At 44.3% G+C, this 24326-nt stretch overlaps 1 protein-coding gene across 3 annotated transcripts in view; it reads right to left on the minus strand.

Moving 5' to 3' along the window:
• Window positions 1-24326, minus strand: part of FANCD2 (FA complementation group D2) — a 763224-nt gene that overhangs the window by 302600 nt on the left and 436298 nt on the right. For all 3 annotated transcript variants that reach the window (XM_030205444.1, XM_030205445.1, XM_030205443.1), the window contains one exon: window positions 2643-2758. In XM_030205444.1, the coding sequence (XP_030061304.1) occupies window positions 2643-2758 (116 nt within the window). The remainder of the gene's footprint in view (window positions 1-2642; window positions 2759-24326) is intronic.

Genomic DNA, 24326 nt, shown 5'->3' on the forward strand with positions numbered 1-24326 from the left:
TCTTCGTTTGAAATTGATTAAAGGGAAGACCAAGTTCCTTTGGATAGGGGCAAGTAGTAATACTAGATACAAGCAGAATATTATGATTGAAGGGAATTTATTTTTCTTGGATTTACAATCCAGAATTCTGGGAGTAGATAGCCTTATCTATACAACAACATATTTCCTCTTCTTCTCTGTCTCCACTTTTGTGGAGAGGGACCACATCCGCTCATCTCCAATCCCGCGGAACCTCTCCCGTCTCTAAAGATCTATTAAATAAATCTTTAAGAGGTCCCCCCAGGACCTCCCTGAGCTCCCTCAGTATCCTGGAATGTATCGCATATGGCCCCATAGCTTTGTCCACCTTCAGATTCTCAAGCTGTTTATAAACTCTTTCTTCCATAAACAGCACAGTATTCACTCCATTCCCAGACGTTCTCTCGGCAGCCGACCACGGTCCTTTCTCCAGGATTTTCCTCCGTGAACACCGAAGAGAAATAATTGTTTAGCACGTTCGCTTTATCTTCATCACTCTCCACATAGCCATTCTCATTATCTTTCAGTCTCGCAATTCCATTCCTATCTCTTCTCCTTTCTCCAATATATCTGAATAAGGTCTTGTCACCTCTCTTTACATCTTTAGCGATTTTTTCTTCCGCTTGCGCTAGCTGTATTTCACTCTTTGCTTCTTTGAGTTTAATCCCGATAATCTTTTCCATGATCCTCTCGTTGCATTCTTTTGTATTTCTTGAACAAAGCCTGTTTTGCTCTTATTTTTTCAGCTACTTGTTTGGAGAACCATATAGGCTTCCTGCTTCTCTTGTTTTTGTTTACTTTCCTCACAAAAAGATCAGTCGCCATATTTAGAGCAGCCTTTAGCTTGGACCACTGTTTTTCCACATCATCTGCGCCTTCCCACGCCAACAGCTCCTTCTTCAGGTATTCCCCCATTTTATCAAAATCAGTGCGTCTGAAATCCAGTACTTTGAATTTTGTGCGTCTGTACTCCGCCTTCGCCCTTATTTCAAACCATACGGTACGATGATCACTATTACATAGGTGGGCATCCACCTGGATATTAGAAACACTACCCCCATTCGTGAGCACTAGATCCAGCATTGATCCTTCCCTCGTGGGCTCTGTCACCATTTGTCTGAGCATGGCACTTTGCCAGGCATCCACAATCTCCCTACTTCTTTCCGATTCCGCAGATGGGACGTTCCAATCCATTTCAGACAAATTGAAATCTCCCAACAGTAGCACCTCCCCTTTCATACCAATCTTTTGAATATCTTCTATCAGATCCTTGTCTAACTTCTCCGTTTGCGCAGGAGGTCTGTAGATAACCCCCGTGTGGATACAGGTTCCGTCTTCTCTTTCCAGGACGATCCATAAAGTTTCTTCCTTTCCCCAGGTAGAGAATGATTCAGTAGGTTTCTTGCAGAGGCAATATGCATCCACTAATATTCTTTAAAACTTTGAGGGTGTTGCAGACCACCATCTGTCAGACACTGATACTATTACTACTACTACTGTACCAGTCTCAATGAGAAGAAAGTATTCAATAAAGGGAAAGGGAAATGGGACTTGATATACTGCCTTTCTGAGGTTTTTGCAATTACATGCAAAGCGGTTTACATATATTCAGGTACTTATTTTGTACCAGGGGCAATGGAGGGTTAAGTGACTTGCCCAGAGTCACAAGGAGCTGCAGTGGGAATCGAACTCAGTTCCCCAGGATCAAAGTCCATTGCACTAACCACTAGGCTACTCCTCCCCTCAAAATAGTGTGGGGTTGGGTTCTGCCCCAATCTGGAATTCAAGGGAAATTTTTTTTGGATGCCAGTTTTATAATAATCTCACAGCACAGCTACTCCTTAAGGGAAATGTGACACTTGCTGTTTGAACTGTCTCTGGAGCCTCTAGTGGAAAAGATCAGTCAGGCCCAATAAAATAACAGGATTATAAGATCAACCTATTTGAAGACAATATGCTGTTTTATTTTGTTTTAATTAGCCAGGCTACTACAGTGGTAGGGTTACCATATGGCTCCAGAAAAAGGAGGACGTATTGAGCCAGCCGGGTTTTACTTCCATTGCTTTCCTATCTCACCATAAGTCCTACTTAAATCATTTTAAACTGGTAAAAGGACAAAGATTTTGTCCACATAAGAGAAAAAAATGGCTTCTAGTAGGTAATGATACATTTTCTAACAAACTCATTAACAAGTTGAAAAGTAAAAGAGAACATATGGACCCCTGGCGACCCCACAGACAGGCTTTCCAGATAGAAGATTTTATCCCATTTTTTAGAACACAATAACTATGGCTGGATAAAAAAATCGGTTTGCTTTGTAGATGCACCAATTATATACTGACAAAGCTGATAATAAGGAGGAGGAAAGACTTCAGTTTTAACAGTGCTACTAGTATTTTGTAGCTGCTGTTACATCATAAGTCAAAAACATCCCATTGACTTATGATGTATCAGTCAGCAGCTATAAAATACTAGTAGCGCTATTAAAACTCTCCAAAATGTTCTGATACATGGCTGTTGGACCTTGATAATAAACTTCTATGAACCCCGTTAAAAGTCCTCACTAATGGCTTTGCAGTTGATCCACATGCTAATAGGGCATTCAGGCAACCAAATTTGCTTACCTCTCTGAACCAGTTAATTGCAAAAAAAAGCAATGAACAGAGAAACTCCTTTTCCTGCTTCGAGAGGGACTCCAGTTTTTCTGTTACCTCTAAGTCTGTCAAATATAAGGGGGACCCTGCAATAAACCAGGAATAGGAAAAGTATGAAATACTGCTTTACACAGATCTATTAATTAGGTGTACATTTTAGGGAGGACAAGCTTACAGGAAGCCTGTTATAGAATGATTCTCACATCTTCTGCCAACTGTTGGACAACCCTATTTACCTGGAGTTTTTTTTATGGCTTTTCATTGATAGCTTATGCAACATGTAGACACCAAGAACACCTGAAGTAGCCTCAGAGGACACAACCTTAATTGCTAAACTAAAATGAAAAACATTTTCTATTAGCTCTGATTCTACAATTCATGGGCGATGTAGACCATGACCACATATACCGTTAAGGAAAGAAAGAAAATTCACAGGCTATTATGAAGAGAGTACAGCTTTCCTACTATATGCAGTATACCCAGAATCAGTAAGCATGAGAACTCATTTTGTTTTCTTCCTCTTTGCTACAGTCCTGGTTCCTTGAGATTTTGTTTTGTTGTACACATAAGCCTCATGTTTTGGTATTGTAAATTCTATAAATGTTGGTTTGTAATCCACTTAGAATATCAAGATACAGTGTGATATAATTTTTTAATAAAACATTACCATGTAGTTTTAATAGGCTTAATCTTCCTACTTTAGCGATATTCATAATGAAACATATCCACAATGGGATTGGGTGGCAGGGTGCAATTAACTCCATGTTAATTGCACAGGTTTTCAAGCTTGGTCAAAAATTAGGTTGTTGAAATTTTTGACCCTACTGCTATCTTGGGCCCAAGCGTTGGGGTGCTCTACAGTGGGGAGTAACAATGCTTAGAAATATAGTGGCTGGAGCATTGATAGCCTCCTTGAAATCACCTAGTGGAGGAAGCACGTTTAGTAGTTTGAGACCAAGAAAGTCTATCATATCTGTTTGTTTTTTTATTGTTATAATTTATTGATGACAATGAAAACAAACGCCACAGTTCAGAACTTAAAACAAGCACAAATGCTATTGTCTGAACAAAAGAGCCAATCACAGCCCGTCATCAACCAATTTTTCCTATTAAGAGTTGAAACCCATCCGCCCTCCCAATCTTCCCTCCAATCTAGCCAAAAATAAAGAACAAAACAGTAAAATATGTGCAAAAAAAAAAAGGGACACCCTACTTCCAATAAGCATAACCCGATATATTTATATGGTACCTATAGCCAAGGCATACAACACAGAGGGTCTGTACCTTATGACCATCTACCTAAGGAAATGCAGGTTATATAAAATATTAGTAAAAAAAAAAGGGGGGAGGGGGACGTCCTCAACTCAGAGCACCCAATTGATTTAAAATTGATCTTACCCTTCCGGTCTCTGAGAGTCTAAAAATATTTGGTGTAATTGTTGATTGTAACTTATCACTCGTGAATCAAACAAACTCCACCACCAAGAAAATATTCTTCTCTTTATGGAAACTCAAACGTATAAAACCTTATTTCCCTAGAGAAATATTTCGTAACCTAGTTCAATAACTGGTATTAAGCCACCTAGACTATTGTAATGGAATATACGCAGGATGCAAAGAACAACTTCTAAAGAAATTCCAAACCGCCCAGAATACAGCAGCCAGATTAATCTATGAAAAATCAAAACTCGACAGTTCTAGACCCCTTCGAGAGAAACTACACTGGCTTCCAGTAAAGGAACGAATTACTTTTAAAATTTGTACCCTAGTCCATAAAATTCTTTATAGTGAAGGCCCAGGTTACATGGATACCCTTATCAATCTACCATCTAGGAATTCTTGCAAATCATCCCGTTCATACTTAAACCTCCATCACCCCACCTGCAATGGTCTGAAATATAAGTCTGAAATATATACGCTTCCACCTTTTCCTTTATTGGCACTTAACTATGGAATGCATTACCTAAACCTGTGAAAATTATTCATGATCATCTGAACTTCAGAAAATCTCTTAAGACCAGTTTATTTGGAAAGGCTTACACTAAAGGAACCAATAACTACTGGAATACAATTTATTTATGGACCTCATGGACTCTATTACCCTTCCCCTCTTTTCCCTCTCCCCCTTGTAATTACTATCCTTCCCATTCACCTTATTATACTTCGTTTGCTTGTTTAACAGATTGGCGATTGCCTTTACGGTCTAATGTCAGTCACATTGAGCCTGCCAGTGGGTGGGAAAATGTGGGGTATAAATATTATAAATAAATAAATAAATAAAATAGCTCGAGGGGCCAAAGAATGAATAAATTGCCCCCATACTGCATAACAAAATGTAGAAAAGGAAACTCACTCAAAAATGTCCAAACAATTCAAAATATAGAGCAAGGAGCCCACTCACTGTAATCTAACACCATAGAGGAATGGTGGGGGAAAAGACCTCAGATGACTGTGGTGTCCTTAGAATGTTGCTATAGACACATGTCACAACATTCAAACCACGGGTTCACAGCTTTTATCATCGATCAGAGAACCCCACGACCCATACTGCATAAAACTGATGCTAAGATTTAAAAATTAATTGTGTGGCTCAAAGCTCCAGCAAGAGCAATGCATGTAGTCTTTGCCATTGTATTGCTCCATAGTGTGTCCGTACCTTGAGTATTGTGTTCGGTTCTGGTCACTGTATCTCAAAAAAGATATAATGGAATTAGAAAAGGTTCGAAGAATAGCAACCAAAATGATAAAGGTGATGGAACTCCTCTTGTATGCTAAACAGGTTAGGGCTCGTCAGCTTGGAAAAGAGACGGATGAGGGGAGATATCATTGAGGTCTACAAAATCCTGAGTGGTGTAGAATGAGTAGAAGTAAATCAATTTTTTACTTGTTCCAAAAGTACAAAGACTAGGGGACACTCGAGGAAGTTACATGGAAATACTTTTAAGACAAATAGGAGGAAATATTTTTTTCACTCAACGAATTATTAGGTTCTGGAACTCTTTGCCGGAGGATGAAGTAACTGTAGTTCATTGTAGTTCTTTGTCTATTATTGGGATATACAGTGATTTAACTTATCCATTCAGGTGTGTTTTTTCCCTCTCTTTCTCTCCGATGTTTAGGGTTTGGTTGTAGGCCTAATAACAAAAGAATAATTTGTTCCCTTTTTAAAGAGGGTAAAAAGAGAAGCCTAGAGGAGGCTGATGATTTCCTTAAAGGGAAATGAAAGTAAACTAATATCCTCCTCCCAGATGTAAGTAAGAAAGGAAACCTGGTATGTACAACCCTGATAATATCAAATCAGTAACTGCACCTGATAGAATGCAGACAGCTCAAGTAAATGCAATGAGAAATTGTGTCAACACTGGCGGTAATTGACAGTTTGCTTGAATGGGATAGGCAGTAGATCTGGAAGGTTACATAGGAAGTGCCACTCTAGGGGTGGGTGGACTGAGGGGCAGGGTGGGCGGGCATATGGAACCAGTGCTGTGGACTGTGTTAGCTATGATACTAATCACCAGTGTTCTAAGACAAAAATTTGCATCAAGCGTGGATGCTCTTTAAAAATACCATCCTGGAAGCCCAGGCCAAATATATTCCGCATAATAAAAAAGGAAGGAGGAAGACCAAACGACAGCTGGCATGGTTAAAAGCGAGGTGAAGGAAGTCAGAGCTAAAAGAAAATCCTTCAGAAAATGGAAGAAGGAACCAACTGAAAATAATAAGAAGCAGCATAAGGAATGTCAAGTCAAATGCAAAGCGCTGATAAGGAAGGCAAAGAGGGACTTTGAAAAAAGGATTGTGTTGGAGGCAAAAACACATAGTAAAATTTTATTTTAAATATATAAAAAGCAAGAAGCCGACAAAAGAATCAGTTGGACTGCTAGATGACCGAGGGGTAAAAGCGGCACTCAGGGAAGACAAAGCCATAGAGGAGAGATTAAATGAATTCTTTGCATTGGTCTTCACCGAGGAAGACTTGGGAGAGATACTGGTGCCAGAAATAGTATTCAAAGCTGACGAGTTGGAGAAACTGAATGAAATCTCTATAAGCCTAGAGGATGTAATGGGGTAATTTGACAAATTGAAGAGTAGCAAATCTCCTGGACAGAGGCGTAGCCAGGTTTTGATCTCAGGGGGAGCATACTTTTACAAAATAGGCGCCGGTTAGTGTCAGCTAGACAGCAGTGTCTGTGTTGTTGCTCAGGGGCTGTGGCGGGCAATGATTAATACAGGCTGTCTCTGTTGCGTCCTGCCTATAAGGAAACAGTAAGTTACATCAGTAGGCAGGACGCAGAAGAGGTTCCTGGACTGGCCAGAGCAGGCAACCTGTCTTCTTAACTTCAAATAAAAATATTCAAATCGTGACCATCACCTCAGGAATAGCACACCCAGTCCTTCCAGTGCTAGACACCTTGTTTAAATTAGATGGGCTTTTGTTTGTGTGGTGGCTCTACAGGCTATGAAGAACACTAGTCTTGAGCATTTTTATCTTGGGTGACCTTTGGTGGCCCTTGCCCCAGAGCCTACTTTCAAATAGGGCTAGACACTTTGTGAAATAACACAAACCCCTGCAAAAAGACACCCACAACCTATACTGAAAACTTACCACACCAAAACAGCCCTAACCCACCTATGAAAAGACAATGCTATAAATATTACAGTGGGACCTAGGGAAGTGTTTCCCTAGGTGGTCCTGGAGTACCCTCTTGCCATTCAGGTTTTCAGGTTATCCACAATGAATCTGCATGAAAAAGATTTGCATGTAATGGAAGCAGTATATGCAAATCAATGTCATGCATATTTATTGTGGATATCCTGAAAACCTGACTGGCAAAGGGGTACTCCAGGACTGCCCTAGAACACAAAACTTACCACACCATAACAGCCCTAAACCACCTATCAGAAGACAGTGCTATATATATTACACTGGGCTCTGGAGCACCATTATACCTACACTATTGGGAAACTGGAACAAGCTACACTGTTACACATTCCTACACAGATACTACATGCTGGCAGAATCCTTCACCTCAGTCACACATGCAGAACATGGACAGACCCTCATCTATATAACATAAGAGTAGCCATACTGGGTCAGACCAATGGTCCATCTAGCCCAGTATCCTGTTTCCAATGTGGCCAACCCAGGTCATAAGCACCTGGCAGAAACCCAAATTGTGACAACATTCCATGCTACCAATCTAATGCAGAATAGGGAGCCACAAAAAAACCGCCCAAAAAAACAACAACAAAAATTGAAATAGAGACCTCCCGCCCAAGGAAGCCAGACTCTAAACAGTGCTATACTGGTAAAAAAAAAAAAAAAAAAAAAAAAGAGACAGAAATGCATTTTCTCCTGTACTTTGAAAATAAAAATATAAAAAATGTACATTTTACAAAGCAGGTACATCTCAGTGCTTACAAAGTATTAAATAAAAATAATTTTTTTCCACCTTTGTTGTCTGGGAATAGTCTTTTTTTCCATGTTCCATGAGTCAGCCTTAAAAAAATTCATTTCCAGGTTGACCTTTCCATTTCTTCTTTTGCCTCTTTCTTCTTCCTTTCCTTCTCTATATCTGTCTCCAAGTGCACCATCATTTTTTCCTCTGCACCATTTGTCCTGTCCAGCATCTCCCTTCTGTGTCCCTTGTACCTATCCTACCCCCAAGTTCAGCATCTGCCCTTTCTGTGTCCCCATCTTCCCCCCTTTTCAGCACAAGCCTACCTGGTCTCCTCATCTCCCCCTTTCTAGCATCTGCCGTCCTGGTGTCCCCACCTCTCACTTTTTCTAACATTGTCCTGTGTACCCATCTTCCCAGCATTACCCCTGTTACCATCTTCCCCCTTTTCCAGCATTACCTCTTTGTCCCCATCTCACCCCTTTTTCAACATTGACCCCATATCCCCCTTCCAGGGGTGCCCCTCTGTGTCCCTATCTAACCCTCCCCTTTCCAGTCACTACTGTGTCCCTGTCTCCTCCTCCCCTTTTCAGAAGTGCCCTCTTTGTGTCCCTATCTACTCCCCCCTTTCCAGTAGTGCCCATCCCTAATCTCCTCCTCCCTCTTTCCAGTAGTGCCCTCTTTGTATCCCTATCTACTCCCCCCTTTCCAGTAGTGCCCCTGTGTCCCTATCTCCTCCTCCCCTTTCCAGTAGTGCCCTCTTTGTGTCCCTATCTACTCCCCCCTTTCCAGTAGTGCCCCCTGTGTCCCTATCTCCTCCTTCCCTTTCCAGTAGTGCCTTCTTTGTATCCCTATCTACTCCCCCCTTTCCAGTAGTGCCCCTCTGTGTCCCTATCTCCTTCCCCTCTCCAGTAGTGGCCCTGTGTCCCTATCTCCTCCTCCTCCTCCCCTTTCCAGTAGTGCCTTCTATTGTGTCCCTATCTACTCCCCCTTTCCAGTAGTGCCCCTCTGTGTCCCTATCTCCTCCTCCCCTTTCCAGTAGTGCCCTCTTTTTGTCCCTATCTACTCCCCCCTTTCCAGTAGTGCCCTCTCTGTGTCCTTATTTACTCCCCCCTTTCCAGTAGTGCCCCTGTGTCCCTATCTCCTCCTCCCCTTTACAGTAGTGCCTTCTCTGTGTCCCTATCTACTCCCCCCCTTTCCAGTAGTGCCCTTCTGTGTCCCTATCTCCTTCCCCTAGTGCCTTCTCTGTGTCCCTATCTCCCCCTCCCCTTTCCAGTAGTGCCCTCTTTTGTGTCCCTATCTACTCCCCCCTTTCCAGTAGTGCCCCTGTGTCCTTAATCTCCTCCTCCCTCTTTCCAGTAGTGCCCTCTTTGTGTCCCTATCTCCTCCTCCTTGCTTGTTTTGAACCGAATAATGCGCGGGGGGGGGGGGGGTGGATTACTCAAATTGGCTTCACCCTCTCTTCTGCCTGTCTCTCCCATCTGCATGGTCACTTTTTACTTCCCGAAGCGTTCTCCCTCCAGCACTGGCGATTCACAGTCAGCCTGCCAGCGTCGGGGCTTCTTCTCCTCAGGCGCATCCCGCCTACTCTAAGCAACTTCCTGTTTTCCGCAGAGGTGGGACGCGCCTGAAGAGGAGAAGCCCCGACGCTGGCAAGCTGACTGTGAATCGCCGGTGCCAGAGGGAGAACGCTTCGGGAAGTAAAAAGTGACCTCGCGGACGGGACAGCGCGGGCAGAAGAGATAGGAAAGGATTACAGACTCGGGAGGGAGCAGAAAAATAAATTGGGTTGAGGCGCATAGGCGCCATTTTTTCTCAACAACTGTTTAGGGGAGCGACCGCTCCCCCTGCGCCCCACCTGGCTACGCTTCTGCTCCTGGACCGGATGATATTCATCCCAGAGTACTGCTAGAATTGAAAAATGAACTGGCGGAACTATTGTTAGTAATATGTAATTTATCTTTAAAATCGAGCATGGTACCAGAAGGAGGGTGGCCAAAGCAACGCCAATTTTTTAAAAAGGTTCCAGAGGAAATCTGGGAAAATATAGGCCAGTGAGCCTGACGTCAGTGCGGGGCAAAATGGTAGAGACTATTATAAAGAACAAAATTACAGAGCATATTCAAAAGCATGGATTAATGAGACAAAGCCAACATGGATTTAGTGAAGGGAAATCTTGCCTCACCAATCTATTACATTTTTTTGAAGGGGTGAACAAAAGTGGAGCCGGTTGATATTGTGTATCTGGATTTTCAAAAGGCGTTTGGCAAAGTACCTCATGAAAGACTCCAGAGGAAATTGGATAGTCATGGGATAGGAGGTAGTGTCCTATTGTGGATTAAAAACTGGTTAAAAGACAGAAAATAGAGAATAGGGTTGCAAGCGAAAGCTACATACCTGTAGAAGGTATTCTCAGAGGAGAGCAAGCTGATTGTTCTCACATGTGGGTGACGTCCAACGGCAGCCTCAGATCGGAGATCTTCCTAGCAACAAACGTTTTCTAACCCTCACGTGCGCATGCACGACGCATATGCGCGACCGTCTTCCCGCAAGCACGAGAGCGTGTTCCTCAGTCCAGTAGAATAGCAAGACAAGGGAAGAGACAACTCCAAAGGGGAGGTGGGCGGGTTGGTGAGAACAATCAGCCTGCTGTCCTTGGAGAATACCTTCTACAGGTATGTAGCTTTCGCTTTCTCCGAGGACAAGCAGGCTGCTTGCTCTCACATGTGGGGTATCCCTAGCTCCCAGGCTCACTCAAAACAACAAAGAGAGTCAATTGAGCCTCACAACGGCGAGGACATAACTGAGATTGACCTAAAAACATAACCAACTAACTGAGAGTGCAGCCTGGAACAGAATAAAAATGGGCCTAGGGGGGTGGAGTTGGATTCTAAACCCCAAACAGATTCTGCAGCACCGACTGCCCAAACCGACTGCCACATGGGATATCCTGCTGGAGGCAGTAATGAGATGTGAATGTGTGGACGGATGACCACGTTGCAGCCTTGCAAATCTCCTCAATAGTGGATGACTTCAAATGGGCCACTGACGCTGCCATGGCTCTAAAACTATGAGCCGTGACATGACCCTCAAGAGCCAGCCCAGCCTGGGCATAAGTGAAGGAAATGCAATCTGCTAGCCAATTGGATATGGTGCGTTTCCCGACAGCCACTCCCTTTCTGTTGGGATTAAAAAAAATAAACAATTGGGAGGACTGTCTGTGGGGCTTTGTCCGCTCCAGGTAGAAGGCCAATGCTCGCTTGCAGTCCAATGTGTGCAGCTGACGTTCAGCAGGGCGGGTATGAGGACAGGGAAAGAATGTTGGCAAGACAATTGACTGGTTCAGATGGAACTCCGACACCACTTTCGGCAGGAACTTAGGGTGAGCAGAGGACTACTCTGTTATGATGAAATTTAGTATAAGGAGCATGAGCTACCAAGGCTTGCAGCTCACTGACTCTGTGAGCTGAAGTGACTGCCACCAAGAAAATGACCTTCCAGGTCAAGTACTTCAGATGGCAGGAATCCAGTGGCTCAAAAGGAGGTTTCATCAGCTGGGTGAGAACGACACTGAGATCCCATGACACTGTAGGAGGTTTGATGAGGGGCTTTGACAAAAGCAAACCTCTCATGAAGCGAACAACTAAAGGCTGTCCCGAGATCAGCTTACCTTCCACACGGTAATGGTATGCACTAATCGCACTAAGATGAACTCTTACAGAGATGGTCTTAAGACCAGACTTGGACAAGTGCAGAAGGTATTCAAGCAGGGTCTATGTAGGACATGAGCGAGAATCTAGGGCCTTGCTGTCACACCAGACGGCAAACCTCTGCCATAGAAAAGAGTAACTCTTCGTAGTGGAATCTTTCCTGGAAGCAAGAAAAACACGGGAAACACCCTTGGAGAGACCCAAGGCAGCGAAGTCTATGCCCTCAACATCCAGGCCGTGAGAACCAGGGACTGGAGTTTGGGATGCAGAAGCGCCCCCTCGTTCTGAGTAATGAGGGTCGGAAAACACTCCAATCTCCACGGTTCTTCGGAGAACAACTCCAGAAGAAGAGGGAACCATACCTGACGCGGCCAAAAAGGAGCGATCAGAATCATGGTGCCTCGCTCTTGCTTGTGTTTCAACAAAGTCTTCCCCACCAAAGGTATGGGAGGATAAGCATACAGGAGGCCTTCCCTCCAATTCAGAAGAAAGGCATCCGACGCTAGCCTGCCGTGGGCCTGAAGTCTGGAACAGAACTGAGGGACCTTGTGGTTGACTCGAGTAGCAAAGAGATCTACCGAGGGGGTGCCCCACACTTGATTTATTTGTAAATTTGTTTATTATTTTGCATGTGATTACAATAAAACATTTATCAACATCTTCTCTCTCTCCAACGTAAATCTATTCTATAAGTTATACACAGGTCTGGTTAAGGATAATTACCCCTTCCCAGTCTCAGTACAATATTCTGTGTAGTCACAAACTTTAAATTTAAACTCTTGAAAACTTACCCCCCCCCCCCTTCCACCCTCTCTACCCCCATCTCTATCCCCCCTCCCCTCCTCCCATCTCCCGCCCTCGTTCCTTTTAAATAAAGATTATTCTGCTTGATTTAAGCATTGACCATTTCTCACATATTTAAAATATGTGCCCCACACTTGAAAGATCTCGCGTACCACTCTCGAATTGAGCGACCACTCGTGAGGTTGCATTATCCTGCTCAACCTGTCGGCCAGACTGTTGCTTACGCCTGCCAGATACGTGGCCTGAAGAAACATGCTGTATCGGCGAGCCCAAAGTCACATTCTGACAGCCTCCTGACACAGGAGGCGAGATCCAGTGCCCCCCTGCTTGTTGATGTAATACATGGCAGCCTGATTGTCCATCTGAATTTGAATAATTTGCTGTGACAGCCGATCCCTGAAAGCCCTTAGAGCGTTCCAGCCCGCTCGCAACTCCAGGAGGTTGATCTGTAAACCTTGTTCCTGGAGGGACCAACTCCCTTGGGTGTGAAGCCCATGAAATGAGCTCCCCACCCCAGGAGAGACGCATCCGTAGTCAGCACTTTTTGTGGCTGAGGAATTTGGAAGGGACGTCCCAGAGTCAAATTGGATCGAATTGTCCACCAATGTAGGGACTGGAGAAAACTCGTGGACAGCAGGACTACATCCTCTAGGTCCCCAGCAGCTTGGTACCACTGAGAAGCTAGGGTCCATTGAGCTGATCTCATGTGGAGACAGGCCATGGGAGTCACATGAACTGTGGAAACCATGTGGCCGAGCAATCTCAACATCTGCCAAGCTGTGATCTGCTGTGACGCCCGCACCCAGGAAACGAGAGACAGGAGATTGTTGGCCCTCATTTCGGGGAGATAGGCACGAGCCATCTGAGAGTCCAGCAGAGCTCCTATGAATTCTAGTTTCTGTACTGGAAGAAGAAGGGACTTTGGATAATTGATCACAAACCCTAGTAGCTCCAGGAGTCGAATAGTCATCTGCATGGACTGTAGAGCTCCTGCCTTGGAGGTGTTCTTCACCAGCCAATCGTCAAAGTAAGGGAACATGTGCACTCCCAGTCTGCGTAGAGATGCCGCTACGGCAGCCAGGCATTTTGTAAACACCCTGGGCGCAGAGGCGAGACCAAAGGGTAGCACACAATACTGAAAATGCCCTGTTCCCAGACGGAATCGAAGATATTACCTGTGAGCTGGCAGTATCGGGATGTGAGTGTAAGCGTCCTTTAAGTCCAGAGAGCATAGCCAATCGTTTGCCTGAATCATGGGAAGAAGGGTGCCCAGGGAAAGCATCCTGAACTTTTCTCGGACCAGATATTTGTTCAGGGCCCTTAGGTCTAGGATGGGACACATCCCCCCTGTTTTCTTTTCCACAAGGAAGTACCTGGAATAGAATCCCAATCCTTCCTGCTCCGGTGGCACGGGCTCGACTACATTGGCGCTGAGAAGGGCGGAGAGTTCCTCTGCAAGTGCCTGCTTGTGGCGGAAGCTGAAGGACTGAGCTCCCGGTGGACAATTTGGAGGTTTTGAGATCAAATTGAGGGAGTATCCTAGCCGGACTATTTGGAGAACCCACCGGTTGGAGGTTACGAGAGGCCACCTTTGGTGAAAGAATTTTAACCTCTCCCCGACCGGCAGATTGTCTGGCGCGGACACTTTGATTTTGGCTTTGCTCTCCTGGAGTCAGTCAAAAGCCTGTCCCTTGCTTTTGCTGGGGAGCTGCCAAGGCCTGTTGAGGCGCACGTTGTTGACGGGAACGAGCGAGCTGGGGTTTAGCCTGAGCAGCAGGCTGGGGAGAGGGAGGATTGTACCTACGCTTATTAGAAGAATAGGGAACAGTCCTCCTTCCCCCATAAAAACGTCTACTAGTTGAGGTAGATGCTGAAGGCGTCCGGTGGGAGAATTTGTCAAAAGCGGTGTCCCGCTGGTGGACTTGCTCTACCACCTGTTCGACCTTTTCTCCCAAAATATTATCCCCCCGCCAAGGAGAATCTGCAATCCGCTTCTGGACTCTATTCTCCAGGTCAGAGGCATGCAGCCATGAGAGTCTACGCATCACCACACCTTGAGCAGCAGCCCTGGACGCGACATGAAAAGAATCGTAAACACCCCTGGCCAGGAATTTACGACATGCCTTCAGCTGCCTGACCACCTGCTGAAAAGGCTTGGCCTGCTCAGAAGGGAGCTTCTCCACCAAGTCCGCCAACTGCCGCACATTGTTCCGCATATGAATGCTTGTATAGAGCTGGTATGACTGGATTTTGGAAATGAGCATTGCAGAATGGTAGGCCTTCCACCCAAAAGAATCCAAGGTTCTAGAGTCTCGGCCCGGGGGCGCCGAAGCGTACTCTCTAGAACTCTTGACCTTCTTAAGGGCCAGATCCACCACACCAGCGTCATGAGGCAACTGAGTCCACATTAACTCTGGATCCCCATCGATCCGATACTGGGATTCTATTTTCTTGGGAATGTGGGGATTAGATAATGGCTTCGCCCAGTTCGCCAGCAATGTCTGTTTGAGGACATGGTGCATGGGTACAGTGGACGATTCCTTAGGTGGTGAAGGATAGTCCAAAAGCTCAAACATTTCGGCCCTTGGCTCATCCTCCGTAACCACAGGGAAGGGAATGGCCGTAGACATTTCCCGGAGAAAGGCCGCGAAAGACAGACTCTCGGGAGGAGAAAGCTGCCTTTCAGGAGAGGGAGTAGGATCAGAGGGGAGACCACAAGACTCCTCGTCAGAGAAATATCTCATGTCCTCCTCTGCTTCCCACGAGGCCTCACCATCGGTATTGGACACCAGCCCGTGAACTTCAGTCCGAAGCCGGGCCCGTCTTGACTCCGTGGAAACCTGGTCATGGTGGGTACGCCAAGAGGAAGACTCCTGCACCGGCGGCAGTGAAGCTCCCTCCATAGGTGTTGTCGGGGAGTCAGCCTGGGAGGCCGCGGCGGCAGGTATCGCAAGTGGTACCGGGACCGGAGACCTCACCACGAACGAGGAGCCAGCCGCCGCCTCTCTCAACGGCACCGGCGGCGCAAGCACCCCCGGTACCGGAGCGGACAGGCGTAGCAGCTCTTCCAGGATCCCTGGAAGGATGGAATGGATGCTCTCATTCAGAACAGCTGTCGAGGAAGGCAGTGGGGCCAGTACCAGCGACGAGCTCAGAATCTGCCTAGGGCGCGGAGGCGGTACCGGGCTGTCCGGAGCAGAGCGCATCAACACCTCTTGTATGGAGGGCGAGCGGTCCTCCCAGCGTCGACGCTTAGCGGGTGCCGAATCCTTCGGTGTCCCGGAGCTCTCGGTACCGTGACGGGAAGGAGACTAATGACGATGCTTCTTTGCCTTCGCACGAAGCACTTCACCTCCCGGTACCGAAGAGGAGGTCGTTGAATCCAAATGCCTCCTCGGGGCTGGGTCCGAAACAGGTCGATCCTGGGGGGTCTGTACCGCAGGAGCCCTCGAGGCAGGCGGAAACGTACTCGAGGGCTCACTGCTACCAGCAGGGGAATGGACAGCCCTCACCTGCGCTTCTGATGACGATGCACCGTCCGACGACATCGATACCTCCGATGACCTCGGTACCGCGGGCATCGAAGTACCGGACGAGGCTCCGAACAAAAGGTTCCACTGAGCCAATCTCGCTGCCTGGTTCCTCTTCTTTAACAGAAGACAGAGAGTGCAGGCTTGGGGACGATGACCAGCCCCCAAACACTGAAGACACGAAATGTGCCTATCAGTGAGCGAAATCATCTGGATGCACCGCGTGCACTTCTTGAAGCCGCTGGCAGGCTTTGATGACATGGGCGGAAAAATCATGCCGGCGATATCAAAATTCGCAATGATATCAAAAAGAGAGCACCAAAAACAGGGAAAAACCCGTACGGGTGGCCGAAAAGGCCGCTTCCGACAACGAAAAAAAACTTAATGGGACAAAAGTAAGAAATAGAGGAAAAGTTTTAACAAGAACACGAACGGAAAAAAAAGCGGCGAAAAACGCGTGAGGGGTCTCCTTGAGACACAGAACGACCGTAAACAGCCGTCTTGAGCCACGGAAAAAAGAAGACTGAGGAACACACTCTCGTGTGGGCGGGAAGACGGTCGCAAGGGCTAGCAAACATTTGTTGCTAGGAAGATCTCCGATCTGGGGCTGCCGTTGGACGTCACCCACATGTGAGAGCAAGCAGCCTGCTTGTCCTCGGAGAATGGTCAGTATTCTCAATGGAGTAGGGTAGATAGTGGGGTTCCTCAGGGGTCTGTACTACTACTACTACTTATTTCTAAAGCGCTACTAGACGTACGCAGCACTGTACACTTGAACATGAAGAGACAGTCCCTGCTCAATAGAGCTTATAATCTAATTAGGACAGACAAACAGGAGAAACAAGAGATAATGGAATATTAAAGTGAGGATGATAAAATAAGGGTTCTGAACAAGTGAATAAGGGTTAAGAGTTAAAAGCTGCATCAAAAAGGTGGGCTTTTAGCTTAGATTTGAAGACGGCCAGAGATGGAGCTTGATGTACCGGCTCAGGAAGTCTATTCCAGGCATATGGTGCAGCAAGATAAAGGAACGGAGTCTGGAGTTAGCAGTGGAGGAGAAGGGTGCAAATAGAGATTTACCCAGTGAACGAAGTTCCCGGGGAGGAATGTAGGGAGAGATGAGAGTGGAGAGGTACTGAGGAGCTGCAGAAATACTTAGTGAAGTTATCTCAGATCACTCACCTGTATCTCTTAGTTTACATGATATATTACACGACCAGAGTAAACCGCCTTGGAGGTTTAATTCTATGCTGTTGCAAGATGTCAACTTTATTCAATTTATTAAATCCAAAATGGATGAATTTTTTCATTTTAACCTCCTGGACCTAGAGGAAAATAAAGCTCTCGTGGTGGGATGCTTTTAAGGCTACTATTAGAGGACACATAATTAGTTATTCTGCCATGGAAAATCGTAGACATAGAAGAGAATTGTTGGATAAAAATACCAAAATTAAAATATTGGAAAATAAGTTCATTGTAGATAATGATCCGATGACTCTTTTGCGTTTACAGAAATTAAAATATGATTTTAATACAACTCTCTCTAAAGAGGCGCTGGAACTAATTCATACTCATAAATCAACATTATACGCTGAGAGTAATAAAGCAAGCCACCTTCTTGCACAATACCTTAAAACTAAAAGCAGTAGGAATAGGATCTCGAAAATTGTTGCCTCTGCGGAGGTCATACATACCTCTGATGAAGCTATTGCCCAGCAATTCCAATTATACTACAACAAATTATATGACTCTGAAGTTCAATTTTCTACAGAGCCCTTTGGGGACTTTGGGAACCATCTTGATAGGGCCTTAATAGACATATCTTAAAATCACACTTTAGAACAACCCTTCTCCCATAAGGAGATATTGGAAGCTATTCATTCTCTTTCTAAAGGTAAATCACAGGAAATGATGGTTTCACTGTAGAATTCTATCAGACGTTTGAAGATCTTCTGGCGCCCAAGTTGCATATCATATATAACTCTCTCAGTACATGAGGGTCAAACTGGCTCCTTCTACCAATCAACGATTATTGTTATACCCAAACCAGACAGAGACCCATCTAAAGTTGAGAATTATAGACGTATTTCTTTGATTAACATAGATAACAAAATTTATGCAAAAACTTTGGCTCTACGTCTTCAATATATCGTTCCAGATATAATTCATAGAGATCAAAACGGGTTTATGGTAGCTAGATTAGCTAGTGACAACTCTAGACTTCTTTGGAATATTCTAGCACATGTTGAGGGCTCTTGTGAACCGTTTATAGCGGTATCACTTGACGCCGAGAAAGCCTTTGATAGAATTGAATGGTCTTACTTGTTTCATACTTTGGCTTGGTTTAATTTTAGCCCATCCTTTATTAAAATGATAAAAGTTTTATATACTAATCCGATAGCTTCACTCTCAGTGAATGGTAATAATTCTCAACTTTTTCCCCTTAGAAGAGGCACTAAACAAGGCTGTCCATTATCTTCTCTCCTTTTCAATATTGCTTTAGAACCATTAGCTATAGCTATTAGGGCTAATTCAAATATTTCTGGTGTATCTGTAGGAGGGGAGATGTTTAAACTTTCCATCTATGCTGATGATATATTACTATATACACCAAATTCTCTTCCCAGTATATTGGATGTAATCAATTCTTTTTCCTCTCTGTCTGGTTATAAAATAAACTGGTCTAAATCAGCCATAATGCTGCTAAAATCATTAGTACATAGATATCAGATATTTCAATACCCATTTTCCTGGGAACCTAATAAAATTAAATATCTAGGAGTATGGTATTCAAAATCAGTGGATCAGATTATGTCTCTTATTAAAGACCAAATCTTAAATTTAACCGCTTCAATTTTAAATTTATGGTCTTCGCTTTATTTAATGTGGTGGGGAAGGATAGAGGTTATTAGGATGGTTCTAGCTCCAAAGTTAAATTACATTTTCAGTATGACCCCCCCTCTCTTTCCCAAATTCACTCCATAACAAGATTGACTCCTTATTAATTAAGTTTCTTTGGAGACCCCCTCCGAAGGGGCTTTCGTGTTTCAATGACTTAGAGGGCTATGCTGAAGGGTTACCCATATCAGACAGGCCTCTGAAGAGAAACCAGACAAAGAGTGTCCCAAACTGGAGGATCCAAGATGGCGTCGAGGGAGGACGTACGATAGTTGAGTTCCTGTTTTACACCAGAATACCTGAAGAAGTAGGCGCGCTCCCCAGAGAATGGGGAAGAAAAAAGGCAAAGCCGTGGTGTTGTCCTCCTCGAACACGGCTGGGGTTCCCACCACTTCTCAGTCTACTTTGGAGAGATTCGGGGTCATAACGTCGGGAATATCAGTTCCTGCTTTGGGGAACAGCAAGGCTTTTTCGCTGAATCTCAGTGGAGAGGGAGTGACTTTGAGTCCCCCTGTTGGCATGACCTCTCCAAAACCCGGAAACAGTAACGCTTCGCTATGGAGGTCGACAGTGGAAACGCCCGAAGTGGGTTAGGATTCTCACGCGATCCGAGGAGGTCCTGGCGCAGCATTGACTCCGGATAATAAACCAACTGGGGGATTGGAGAGTGAGCTCTTCCCCCCCTTCCCCGAAGATATCTGGAGCGGTTTCTGTGGAGAAATTGGACCTGTGAAGCCAAAAAATGTCATAATGGACGCATTATGGGAAGTGCTGCAGAGTGTGAATAATTCTCTTCTTCAGATGTCAAAAATTTTTCAGGAATAAATATGTGATTATATCAATACTTATCTAACAAAGTGGAAGTCCAAGATATAAAAATAGAGACTTTGATTACGGAAATCAATTAATCTGGTAATGAAGGACAGCCATGTTTCTTGTAAAAAAGTGGAACTTCTGGAGAACCAATTAAGGAAAAATAACTTGAGAATGATAAATCTTCCTAAAATACCCTATATATAGAGTTATATTACTAGTGACTTTTGCCTTTGATTTAGATAGGAACAATGTTTTGAAATTGTATTTCCGATACATGGCTGATAGTTTTTTGGGTTCAAAGATAAATATATTTCCTGATATATCAAGGGAATCGCAGACTAGGAGGTGTGAACTCTTGGCTTTTAAGCCAAGAATCATTGTCCTAGGGGGGACCTTCCTAGAGCGATTCCCTTGTAAGTGTTTTATTTCCTTATTACTTATTTGTTGAACCCAAGAAATTACAAGAGTTTGTGGAGTTAAAAGAACAGATGAAGAATCCTCTGCAGCAACTTCCTTTAGTTACCACTGTACCGGCTGCAATTACCGATTAACCTTCCTCCCTCAGAAAATATGAATTTGTAAGATTAACCACTTGGTGTTTTTCTTATTTTCTTTGAGATTGTTTTCCTGATCTTGGATCCCCCAATTGTGGACAATTATATATATTGTTGAGAGAAAATGTTTTTTCTTTTTCCTTATATTAATTTCTGTTTTTCCTTACATTTACGTGATAAATGGGAATGTAATTAAGTAAAAAGATAAATAAAAAAAAAGTTTCTTTGGAGACAAAAACCTCCTCGCATTGCACTCAAAAAACTTAAGCTACCAAAACATTTGGGAGGTCTTAATGTCTCTGATTTCAAACAATATCACATGGCCTTTCGACTTGCACAATCTTTAATGTGGTTCCAAAGGGAATTCTCTCATCTCACGCCCAGGTGGCAGATTTTTGAGGCCGCCCTGGTGCACCCTTGCCCTTTATATCTTCTCCCATATACAGATTTGTATCCATACACAAAACGCCTTAGGCTGTTAAAAGCCTCTGCTTCTACTATCCGCACGTTTAAGAGCTGGTCTTGGAATTAGCACTATCTCACTGGAAGATGTCTCTCTTTGGTATAAATCTGTTCTCCTGCAGTCTCAACAAGCGAAATGGAAAGGAAAGGGTATATGGTTGTTATCTCAACTATATTTGCTGGTAATCTGTCATCACCTGATGCTTTATTTGCATTATATAATGTCTCATTAATAGATTCTCACACATGGAAAGACAAATCTAAATATATTTCGACTTTTCAAGTCTACAATTCTCTTATAACAACTCCTTCAGATTTTATCTCCTTCTGCTGCAACATTGCATCAGGTGGTCAGAAGGCATCTCTACTAAATAAAAAACTTCAGGATTTATATGTTGACACTGTTGCTCCACTAAAGCTGTCTTGGGAAAAGGATTTTAGATGCATCTGAATTTGATTGGTACACCTTTTGGGTTAGCTCCATGCGTCCCACTAACTCAGCAGCGATATCCCAATCCTCATATTTTATATTCCACAGAGCCTACTGGACCTCTGCCCGAGTAGCAAGGATCACTAAGAGTGTCAACTTCAAATGCTGGTCTTGTCAGGAAAAAGATGGATCCTTAGCACATGGTCTTTTTCTATAAAAACATCAGAGCATACTGGCGACTTATTTGGGCAAAAATGTGTCTTATTTTTCACTTGCCTGTGTCTACAGCAATCTCTTAGGTTGTGATTTTGCGAGCCTCTTATCCTAATATCTCTCTTTTAGATTCAGATAAGAAATTGTTCAATATACTGTTAGCTGTTGCTTTGCACTTAATTGTTTCAACTTGGAAAAATAATGTGAATCTAAATTATAATGAATGGTGGAGTTACGTCTGTGTGATAAGAAAATATGAAACAATTCTGGCTCATAAACATCGTAGAGTTAAGTCTGTCTTAAAGACTTGGGCTCGCTTAGACTTATTTTGTCAGGAACCCCATAGCACTAATTGACCTTATGTATCCATGCTATTTGCCTAAAGGTATTGCCATGGAACGATGATAATGTTGTTCTGATCTTTTATTTACTCTTCTTTACCATGGATTGTTGGTATTGTTTGACTTTGTGTTTACTTTTATGTTATATGTTTTGAAAAAACCTTTAATAAAAATATTTTTTAAAAAGTGGGCTTTTAGCTTAGATTTGGTTATCAATAGAAATCAAACAAAATAAAACATGGAAAAGAAAATAAGGATACCTTTTTTATTGGACATAACTTAATACATTTCTGATCTGACGAAGAAGGGCAACCTTCGAAAGCTAATCATGAAATGTATTAAGTTATGCCCAATAAAAAAGGATCTTATTTTCTTTTCCATGTTTTATTTTGTTTGATTTCTATTGATACCCTTTAAGAGTGGACTAACACGGCTACCACACCTCTCTAGCTTAGATTTGAAGACTGCCAGAGATGGAGCTTGACTTACCAGCTCAGGAAGTCTATTCCAGGCATATGGTGCAGCAAGATAAAAAGAACGGAGTCTGGAGTTAGCAATGGAGGAGAAGGGTGAAGTTAAGAGAGATTGTTAAGATTATGGTCAGGACCCCTCTCAAACTTACCTTATTTCTGGTGGTCAGCTTCTTTGCTGGCTTCTGTCTGTGTTGCTAGAGTTAGCTCTGTCTCTGTGTGCTGGCTGCTTCCAGTGTGGCTCTGATTGCTCCACTGTGCTGCATCTGTGTGGGTTAAGCTTCTCTGTGCTTCAGGGTGCTTGTTGCCTGTGTCCCGGAGTGGTGACATCATCAGTCAGGGCCTTGATAAGGAAGTGGTGTTTTTCCATTCAGGGCCTTTGCAAACGCTGAAGGTCACGGTTAGTGCTTAGTGTTGAGGAGCACTTTCTGCTTTGTTGGCTTCTCCTTTTAGTGCTTAGGAACACTTTTTGCTTTTCCCTGTTGGCTCCCCTGCTTTCCCTTTTAGTGCTTAGGTGCAATTTCTGTTTTGTTGGTTTCCCTTGTAGTGCTTAGGAGCACTTTCAGCCTTGTTCTGGTTTTTTTTGTCTGCCTAGTCCTGTTCCCTCTGGTGTCTGTCTGCCTTGCCTGCTTTGTGTTCTCTAGTCCCCTCTGACTTTCCTTGAGTCCCTGTTTAGTGCAAGCTTGTGTAGTATTGCTTTGTCTGAGGAAGTCCCCTCAGTCCTGTTTCCTGGTCCTTGTTGGCAAGCTTGTTTTAGAGTCCCAGTCCCTGTGTTCCTGTCTCCGGTAAGTCCTGCCGGCCGCCAGAACCCAGGAGCTCAACTCCTGGGGGATGGCGACTAGGTATAGGTGAAGTGGAGTTCCAGTCCAGTGGAGTTCTAGCCCTGTGTGTTCCTGCTTTGCAGCTTCTGTCCTGTCTGTTGTGTTAGCCCAGTCCTGGTCGGGGTTTTTTGCCTGCTGCTGCCGCTCAAAGGCAGTAGCCCAAGGGCTCACATACCTCTAGTATCCGAGATCGTGACAGAGATTTACCCAGTGAACGGAGTTCCCGGGGAGGAATGTAGTGAGAGATGAGAGTGGAGAGATACTGAGGAGCTGCAGAGTGAATGCACTTTTAGGTTAATAAGAGGAGTTTGAACTGTATGCGGAAACGGATAGAAAAGCCAGTGAAGTGACTTGAGGAGAGGGCTAATATGAGCATAACGACCCTGGCGGAATATTAGTCGTGCAGCAGAATTTTGAACAGATTGAAGAGGAGAGAGATGGCTAAGTGGGAGACCTGTGAGAAGCAAGTTGCAATAGTCTAAGCGAGAGGTGATGAGAGTGTGGATGAGGGTTCTGGTAGTGTGCTCAGAAAGGAAAGGGCGAATTTTGCTGATATTATAGAGAAAAAAACGACAGGTTTTAGCAGTCTGCTGAATATGTGCAGAGAAGGAGAGGGAGGAGTCCAAGATGAGAAAGGAAGGATGAGATTGTTATCCACAGAAATAGAGAATAGGGGAAGAGGAGAGGTTGGTTTAGGGGGAAAGATGAGAAGCTCAGTCTTGGTCATGATTAGTTTCAGATGGCGCTGAGACATCCATGCAGCAATGTCAGACAGGCAGGCTAATACTTTGGCCTGGATTTCGGCTGAGATTTCTGGTGTGGAGAGGTAGATCTGGGAGTCATCAGTGTAAAGATGATATTGAAAACCATGGGATGAGATCAGAGTACCAAGGGAAGAAGTATAGATGGAGAAAAGAAGAGGTCCCAGGACAGATCCCTGAGGTACACCAACTGACAGTGGAATAGAAGTAGAGGATTTACTAGAGCAGGGGTAGGCAACTCCGGTCCTCGAGAACCGCAGGCAGGTCAGGTTTTCACAATGAATATGCAGGAGATAGATTTGCATACCACGGAGGCAGTGCTTGCAAATCTATCTCCTGCATATTCATTGTGGATATCCTGAAAATCTGACCTGCCTGCGGCTCTCGAGCACCAGAGATGCCTACCCCTGCACTAGAGTATACACTAAAGGTACGCTGGGAGAGA

Source organism: Microcaecilia unicolor, chromosome 6, assembly GCF_901765095.1.
Source record: "Microcaecilia unicolor chromosome 6, aMicUni1.1, whole genome shotgun sequence".
Classification (NCBI taxonomy): Eukaryota; Metazoa; Chordata; class Amphibia; order Gymnophiona; family Siphonopidae; genus Microcaecilia; species Microcaecilia unicolor.